The sequence below is a fragment of the Triticum dicoccoides genome, chromosome 2B (genome assembly GCF_002162155.2).
Source record: "Triticum dicoccoides isolate Atlit2015 ecotype Zavitan chromosome 2B, WEW_v2.0, whole genome shotgun sequence".
Lineage (NCBI taxonomy): Eukaryota > Viridiplantae > Streptophyta > Magnoliopsida > Poales > Poaceae > Triticum > Triticum dicoccoides.
The window spans coordinates 150,771,518-150,781,156 of NC_041383.1; the positions used below are offsets into that span (position 1 = coordinate 150,771,518).

The window sequence follows — 9,639 nt, forward strand, 5'->3', positions numbered from 1 at the left end:
TGAACTGATGACTCCTTTGATGAGACCAGCATGCGTTTTGTGCGACGAATCCAGTAGTGTGTGGTCAAGGAGGCTTTAAAAAGGATGAAAGGAGGCAAGGCGATGGGCCCTAATTGTATCCCCGTTGAGGGGTGGAAAGACCTCGGGGACATAGCAATAGTATCGCTAACCAAGCTTTTCAACCTCATTTTTTGGGCACACAAGATGCCAGCAGAATGGAGACGGAGTATATTAGTACCAATCTTCAAGAACAAGAGGGATGTTCAGAGTTGTACTAATTACCGTGAAATTAAGCCGATGAGCCATATAATGAATCTATGGAAGAGAGTCATTGAGTACCGCTTAAGAAGAATGACAAGCGTGACCAAAAATCAATTTGGTTTCATGCCTAGGAGGTCGACCATGGAAGCCATTTTCTTGGTATGACAACTTATGGAGAGATACATGGAGCAAAAGAAGGACTTGCATATGGTGCTCATTGACTTGGAGAAGGCCTATGATAGGATACCGCAAAATGTCATGTGGTGGGCCTTGGAGAAACCCAAAGTCCCAGCAAAGTATATTACCCTCATCAAGGACATGTACGATAGTGTTGTGACAAGTTTTTGAACAAGTACTGTCGACATTGATGACTTCCCAATTAACATCGGACTGCATCAGGGGTCAGCTTTGAGCCCTTATATTTTTTCCTTGGTGATGGATGAGGTCATAAGGGATATAGAAGGAGATATCCCATGGTATATGCTCTTTGCAGATGATGTGGTGCTAGTTGATGATAGTTGGACAGGGGTAAACATGAAGTTAGAGTTATGTAGACAAACCTTGGAATCGAAAGAGTTTAGGCTTAGTAGAACTAAAACCGAGTACATGATGTGCGGTTTCAGTACTAATAGGTGTGAGGAGGAGGAGGTTAGCCTTGATGGGCAGGTGGTGCCTCAGAAGGACACCTTTCGATATTTGGGGTCAATGATGCAGGAGGAGGGGGTATTGATGAAGGTGTGAACCATCGAGTCAAAGCCGGATGGGTGAAGTGCGCCAAGCTTCTGGCATTCTCCATGACAAGAGAGTTCCACAAAAACTAAAAGGCAAGTTCTACAAGATGGCGGTTCGACCCGCAATGTTGTATGACGCCGAGTGTTGGCCGACTAAAAGACGACATGTTCAACAGTTAGGCGTGGTGTAGATGCGTATGTCGAGATGGATGTGTGGCCACACAAGGAAGGATCAAGTCTGTAATGATGACATACGAGATAGAGTTGGGGTAGCACCAATTGAAGAGAAACTTGTCCAACATCGTCTAAGATGGTTTGGGCATATTCAGCGCAGGCCTCCAGAAGCTCCAGTGCCTAGCGGACGACCAAAGCATGCGGGGAATGTCAAGAGTGGTCGGGGTAGACCAAATTTGACATGGGAGGAGTCCGTTAAGAGAGACCTGAAGAATTGCAGTATCACCAAAGAACTAGCTATGGACAGGGGATGCGTGGAAGCTTGCTATCAATGTGCTAGAGCCATGAGTTGATCGCGAGATCTTATGTGTTTCACCTCTAGCCTACCCCAGCTTGTTTGGTACTAAAAGCTTTGTTGTTGTTGTTGTTGTTGTTGTTGTTGTTGTTGTATAAATTTAATTTAGTGTCATTGCTAATGAGGTGTTCATCGCTTAGTGTTTAATTGCATATCAATAATAAATCGTTAAAGGATAATAGATCCAGAAGGAAAAGAACCTGAGTAGTCAAACTTGAACAAGCAACAAAATAATATATTTTAATGCAAATAGTATATGCATAAAAAAATAATGACCACATTTTTCTATTAAACATATAGGAAATGCAATGGTGATATACCAATTTAAATTTAAAAACATCAGCGATTAATATATAAAGCTTATAATTTTTTTGACGTGAAAATAATATACTTATACTTGTCAAATCTTATTTTCAACATTATTATATTCTATAATTTTGTATGAGCATATTCATATAGAAAATATTGTTGCTAAAGTTTCGCATCAGAGAGTTCGGCTAAAATAGAAAACAACATGTAGAATAATAAGTATAAAATTTAACCCCACATATGCACTGGATGCCCCACCAGTTTATATAAATGGATGTCTGCTTCAAGCCAGATACTTCCTCTATTTTTTTTATACAAGGCCACAAACTCATATTACATGTATCAAACTGTAAAATTAAGGCCTTGTTGTCTATACTAGCTTTTCTTTTTCGATCATTAATATGCCGCATCCATGCAAGGAAGGGATAGGAAACTGAGTGCGGTGCCATTATGATTGCATGCATGCATGTATTATGCCAGTACGAGGGAATATTGTTAACTTTTGTCTCGATTACTATTGGTGGCCTTGTATAGATGTAAAATGTTTATTTCGTAGTTGCCTTGTATAATTAAATGGAGGGAGTACATATAGGGAAAGAAATTTGCACACACATGTGGATATGAATTATCAACTCTAGTACAGATAGCACTTTAGGCTAGTAGGAAACAAACTATGAGCGTATTAGCGTGCAATGTCCATTATCGTTGGATCCGCATAGGGGCCATGGAGCCACCCATCGGCGATGGCCCTATAGGCAGACTCTGTTAGGTGGAAACCATCCCACTGAAGCGCCTGAGATGGATCTGTGCACGCCTTCACACCCGGGAGGCCGCACCCTGTGTTGAAGTCGTAGTTATATGGAGGGCCTCCTGCACCACAACAGGTGAGGAGAGTTGTGCTGTTGTTCAGTCCTGCAAGATGCCATGGGGAGATTGTAAGTTCACATCTTTTTCTTGTGGCACTACATTAATCCGGAACTGCAGAACACCTGGCTAAATTAATCAGAAAGGAGTACCAACTCACCAAAATGCCCTGGCATATCTAGAAAAGCTAGGATGGGTCTGTAGTACTCGGTGGCAATGATCTTCGTATGTGGATACTTGTGCCGAAGCATCTTGATCCGTTGGCGGAGGAGAGAGTTCTGGGAGCGTCCCAGCCTGTTCCCACTCTTCAGGCATCCATGCCGATCGTAGTCCATTTTATTTGGGCTAGCGAGCATTTTGAGAATTGGCGGTATGCAGCCAGTCGGGAAGACGTCTGCCACAACGATGTACTTGGCGCCTTGCTGGATCAGTTTCTGCAAGGGATTGTCACTTCCTCAGTTTAGTTTGAGCCATGCACTAACATATAAGGATAGAAGTGTTAGCAAACAAAATATGCCTATCACCCATTCTTTGTATATTACAGTACCCACAGTAGCTTGTAGTAAGCTGGGAGTCCTTTTTTTAAGCACTGTAAGCTGGCAGTCCTCTTATTAATAGTTCACATTATTTTTAGTTTCAAAAATTCATATTGCAATTTAATTTTACAATCTTGATGGGCTCTTATTGGTAAAAAATGTATTCAATTCAGATAATGGAAATTTATCCGGTATCAATTTGGACACATTGGGGCAGTGCATCTTAAAACAGCCAGTTGAAATATTACTATAATTTATCTAGAAAACAATGTTATTATATAATACTGTTTTGATAATAAATATTTTTAGAACAATATTTTTGATGTGATGATTTATGTTATATAAAACGAGATTACACTAGAGATGAGAGACATACTTTTGCGTGGAAAATCCACGAACAGAGGAAGGTGGAATTTCACTATGATATAGAAGTATCACAACTACAAGATGGCATGACACATGCGACTAAATGTGGTACATATAGAGGGCAATAAATAAGAGTCCTTGGGGACAAAAAGAAAGTTGTATTCGTATGTGTGAATCCTTATACCTCTCGTACTATGTTAACACTAGAAGGTACCTTGTCCAACACGGTCATAATTTGGATCACAATTTAACAAATTATATTATTATAGCGCCAAAAATACACATTTCACAAATCTCATTTGACTTGTTTTAATAATTTCTCAACATTTTTTTGTGAGAAAATTTCTCAACATTTATTAGTTCTAAAATTACTTATTGGAAAATCGTTTATGTGGAACTCCATTGATTCTAGCCACATAATCAAGAACCAAATTTCCTAATGATGGATATGATCACGGCGTGACGCAACTAGCATATAAAAGATAAACAAGTCTTTCGTTGCAGAATTAAAGTGACAAGAATACATGTTGTGAGAATTAAAGGGAGAATGGACTTTTCATCCAGTGTGTTCACAGTATAGTATAGTACCTCTACGCCTGTGGCGATGCTGTCAATTAGAGGAACATAAATTAAGGCTTGTTCAACCGTCCTGTTGGACATAAGGATGTTCCTGTAGTCATTTGACCCAAACTCTCCCATGATAAACAGGGAGCCCCCGAAGCAATCAGCACCTTGTTCTGCACACGCCATCGATGTACGATGATTACGGTACTTTCTAAAAATTATGTGACCGAGGACTGATCACTGATGTTTAGCCACCTACCCTTGCAGAGCGAAGGCTTCAGTTTCTGGAACCACTCGAGCTGATCGTGGAGGGAGCTGTTGATCGGAGGGATCGTCACGGTCAAATTTTGTCCCTGCAGGTATGTCAGGGTTAGAGCCGGCGCTCCTGCCACGGCGAAGTTGACTCCGGCGGAGAAGTTGCTCCCCTTGGCGAGGTACGGCGGCACGAAAGGCAGACCCAAAGCCTCGGCTGTAAGATGAAGCAGCGTTTAGTCAGGATCAGCAGAGGTTGACTTGTACACAGTAGTTGCCTAAGTTTGGCAGTGTATATATAGATGGTTACCGATGAAGTCCAGCACAAGGCGGCCATCGGTGGCTCGTCCAGTGGGGTGGCCGAAGAAGGTCTCGCCGTAGGGGAGGTTCTTGAGTAGTAGACCCGGAAGGATGGGATCAGCCCACATGACCAAATTACCGGTGTCGGCGAAGGAGTTGCCCGACGACCGGGAAAGAAGGGCTCAGGCCACATGACCAAGTTACCCGTGTCGGCGTAGGAGTCGCCGAAGCTGATTATGGAGGTGAAGCGGCTCTGGCCGCCACCGGAGTAGGCACCGCAGAGGCACGCCAGGTTGAAGAGCAAGAGGAACGCTGCATGAGGTGTTCTCATACTTGGTTGCTTGCGCTGCTGTACCAAAGCTTGCTTGATGCTTGTAAGTTGGGGCTTCCATGCATGCTTGGTCTCCAAATGCTATATATAAGCAAGGATACCGTGATAAACAAGGCAAAGCGAAGGTTAATTAAAATGCACATATGTTATTATGATTTTCCAGTCAACCAAATGTATGTTTGATGGGCATTTCCTATGAATTTACAGGTATATCTTCTTCCTGACTCTTCAACTTGGCACCTATTTATTTAAGAAAATATGAGCTGTAGATTCTGTGACTTGATCAATGCTGACTATGCAGGCAAATTCTCTCTTTGACTAGAACAAATGTAACAGTTTAAATGATTCCATTGTAGTTTGACCCTTTTGGAAAAAGATACTCGTTTTTTTTTTTTTTTTTGCATTACTACGTAACCAATGACATCTTATCGAGAATTAGGATACAAAGTGAAGTACCATGGAAACTACAACTAGGATGTGGACTACTTTGGGGGTTGACTTTCCTAGGAAGAAAAAAAGCATACTGACTTTGATGCAAAGGGGAATTGTCCTTGGGGGTGCACTTGTATGATAAAACGTGCTCTTTTGCTATACTTATTTTTGGAATAATTTTTCATGAGCGAAAGGACTTATAGTCCGGCCCGCACTAATACTATGCTGGCCATGTCTCTCTCTCGACAACAAATTTAACAGTTTAAATGATCCCACCGTAGTTTTGGTCTTTCTTGACAAAGGGTAGCATTTTTTTTGTGGGAAGTTAGCATTTTTTTCTTTATTATGTAACTAACTATGGGCACCTTAATGAAAATTATGACCTAGAAAATGGAGTATCATTCAAAATTACAACTAGGGAGTGGACTAGTTCGTAAATCTGAGTTGCTCACCAAGGAATAAAAGCAGGGTTGAGTTTTGTGAAAGGGGGAAATTGTTGTTATTTTGTACATCTCAAATTTAGAATACGATAAAATGTGTTAATTTGCCACATTTGCCGTTCATGCAGTCTGTTAGAGATACGACAAGCAAACGAAACGACGAAGACCTAAATCAATCACAAAAGGACACAAGGGTTTTAACATGGAAAATCCCTCCAACACGAAAGGGAAAAAAACCACATTCGCTAGCTAGTAAACCTTCACTATATTGGAAGAGGTTACAAACGTTGGGGATTACAAGGATGGACTTATCCCGTGCGGCAGCTTACATGAGGCATATATAACAACAATGACCTAAGTCAATACTGATCCGTATCATAGGGGAGCTTCACTCCCACTCGCACCCCTAGACGTTCCTCTACAATACTCTCTCGATTCCAATATATAGTGTGTGTATTAGTTTTTTATGTCAAACTTTATAAACTTTCACCATTATAGATATATTTATCAACATCTAGAATATTAAATTACTACCATGAGATTCATCATGAATTTTTTATATGGTACTCCCTCTGCCTGGAATTACTTATCGAAGACATGGATGTATCTAGACGTATTTTAGTTCCAGATACACCCTTTTTATCCATTTTTGTGACAAGTAGTTCCGGACGAAGGGACTATATGTTTGGTATTGTAGATATAGACTCCACCAAAATTGGTAAAAATAGAAAATAACTTGTACAACAATATGTATTAAATTCAACACACAAATGCACGGGGTGTCCCACTAGTTTAGTTAAACCGATAATTGCTTCAAGCCAATACATATAGAGACATAAATTTATGCATGCCCGTGGATCTGAATTTTCAACTCTACTACACATGTGTTTTAGGCCAGTAGGAAACGAATTATGAGCATGCAATGTGCATTATCGGTGGATCCGCGTAGGGGCCATGGAGCCACCCATCGGCAACGGCCCAGTAGGCAGACTCCGTAAGGTAGAAACCATCCCATTGAAGGGCTTGAGATGGATCTGCACACGCCATCACCCCCGGCCGCCCGCACTCTGAGTCGAAGTCATAGTTATAAGGAGGTCCTCCGGCACCACAACAGGTGAGGAGGGTTGTGCTACTGTTCAGTCCTGGAGAGATTAAAAGGTCACATGCATCTTTGCTCCTGTGACGCTACTTTAATTTTGAACTGCAGAAGACCTAAATTTTAATCAGAAAGGACCAACTCACCAAAATGCCCCGGCATATCTAGAAACGCAAGGACGGGTCGGTAGTACTCAGCGGCAATGATCTTCGCATGGGGGTACTTGTGCCGGAGCACACTGATCCGCTGGCGGAGGAGAGAATTGTGGTAGCGCCCCAGCCTGTTCGCACTCTTCAGACATCCGTTCCGATAGTAATCCACCTTGTTTGGGCTAGCAAGCTTTGTGAGCACTGTGGGTACGCAGCCAAGTGGGAAGATGTCTGGCACAACGATGTACTTGGCGCCGTGCCGGATTAGTATCCGCAGAGGATTGCTAACTCAACAGTTTATCTTGAGTCATACACAAGTGTTAGCAAACAGAATAGACCTATTATCCATTCTTTGTACTCCTTCCATTTCATAATATAATGTATTGCATATATATATATATATTTAAAAGTCAAACCTCACAAACTTTGATCAAGTTTGTGGAGAAAGACATTGACATCTAGAATGCTGAAAAACTGTCTAATTTTTGCAGGCCAGAACCACATAATCAAGAACATAAATTTCCAACTGATTTGGATATGGTCATGGCGACGCAACCAGCATGTAGCTAGTATAAAATAAGGCGATAAGATAGACAAGTATTGTGTTCAGGAATATGAAGTCAAAAGAAAAAACATGTTGTGGGAGAAGTAAATTGTGGGAATTAAAGGAAGAATGGACTTTTCATCTATTCTGTGCACAGCATATAGAGTACCTCTACGCCTTGGGAGACGCTGTCAACGATTTGGGGAACATAAGCTGTGGCTTGTTCCACAGTCCTGTTGGACAGAAGGAAGCTCCTGTAGTCATTTGCTCCAAACTCTCCCATGACAAACAAGGAGCTCCCGAAGCAATCAGTACCTTGTCGACCTGCACGCCGTCCACGTACGATGAGGAAAATCACTTGGACAAGGATAAATGTCACATATATATAATCACTGCCCTTTTTGAAAATCTTGTGATAAAGGACTGATGTTTATTTAGCCATCCACCTACGTACCCTTGCAGAGCGAAGGCTTCAGTTTCTGGAACCACACGAGCTGATCATAGAGGGAACTATTGATAGGAGGGTTCACGGTCAAATTCTGTCCCTGCAGGTATTGCAGGGTTAGAGCCGGCGCTCCTGCCACGGCGAAGTTTACTCCAGCGGAGAAGTTGCCCCCCTTGTCAAGGTACGGCGGCACGAAAGGCAGACCCAGAGCTTCGGCTGGAAAATGAAGCAACGATATTTTTTTTATCTTTTTTGCGGGTGGAAGCAACGATTAATTATAGAGGTGTAATCTATCTCCCTCTCTTTCTCCTTTTAGTCAGCAAGATTAACAGTAGTTGAACAAGCTTGGTAGTGCATTTCTAGTTACCGATGAAGTCCAGCACAAGGCGGCCGTCGGTGGCACGTCCAGTGGGGTGGCCGAAGAAGGTCTCGCCGTAGGGGAGGTTCTTGAGTAGTAGACCCGGAAGGACGGGATCAGCCCACATGACCAAATTACCGGTGTCGGCGAAGGAGTCGCCGAAGCTGATTATGGATGTGAAACGGCTCCGGCTGCCATTGGAGTAGGCACCGCGGAAGTACGCTAGGATGAAGAGCAAGAGGAGCGCTGCGTGAGGTGGCCTCATACTTGGTTGCTTGCGCTGCGGTAGCAACGCTTGCTAGCTGCTTCCTGCTTGTCAGTTGGGGCTTCCATGCTTGGTCTCCAAATGCTATATATAAGCAAGCATACCGTGCTTAACAAGGCAAAGATAAGGTTAGTTATAATGCACATATAATATGATGATTTTCCAGTCAACCAAATGTGTGTTTAGTGGGCTTTTTCTACGAATGTACATGTACATCTTCTTACTTTTTTTTGCAGGGTAGGTATATCTTCTTACTGACTCATCAAGTTGGCACTTACTCCCTCTGTTCGTAAATATAAGTCTTTTTAGAGATTTCAATATGAACTATGTACGGAGCAAAATGAGTGAATTCACACACTAAACTGCGTTTATATACATCGTATGTAGTCCATATTGAAATCTCTAAAAAAGACTTATATTTAGGAATGGAGAGAGTATTTATTTAAGCAAATATGAGTTGTAGATTGGGAGATTTGAGTAGTGACTATGCACGTAAATTCTCTCTTCGACTAGAACAAATGTAACCGTTTAAATGATTTCATTGTAGTTTTGGCCCCTTTTCGAGTAGCTTTTTGCATTACTACGTAACCAGTGACATCTTACCAACTGTTAGAACTGCAAAGTGAAGTATCATGGAAATTTACAACTAGGAAGTGGACCATTCCGGGGGTTGACTCTGTCAGCATGAAAAAAAAAGCAGACTGACTTGACGCAAAGAGGAATTGTGTAGCGTGCACTTGTGCCATAAAACGTGATCATTTGCTATACTTTTCTTTAGAATAATTTGCTTTGTGCGGAACAACTTATATTCCGGCCCGTACTAAAATTATGCAGGCCATCTCTCTCTCTCTCTCTCTCTCTCTCTCT

At 42.0% G+C, this 9,639-nt stretch overlaps 1 protein-coding gene across 1 annotated transcript; it reads right to left on the reverse strand.

Annotated features, from left to right (window-relative positions):
* Window positions 1–2,389: 2,389 nt before the first annotated feature.
* On the reverse strand, window positions 2,390–8,772 carry LOC119360694. The gene is made up of 10 exons (XM_037626222.1): window positions 8,517–8,772; window positions 8,159–8,365; window positions 7,860–8,028; window positions 7,158–7,444; window positions 6,828–7,057; window positions 4,723–4,894; window positions 4,420–4,629; window positions 4,185–4,333; window positions 2,855–3,128; window positions 2,390–2,742 (listed from the first exon to the last, which is right to left on the reverse strand). Exons 1-10 carry the CDS (start codon window positions 8,770–8,772, stop codon window positions 2,513–2,515), a joined length of 2,184 nt encoding a protein of 727 aa, XP_037482119.1. The 3' UTR covers window positions 2,390–2,512.
* Window positions 8,773–9,639: the final 867 nt, after the last annotated feature.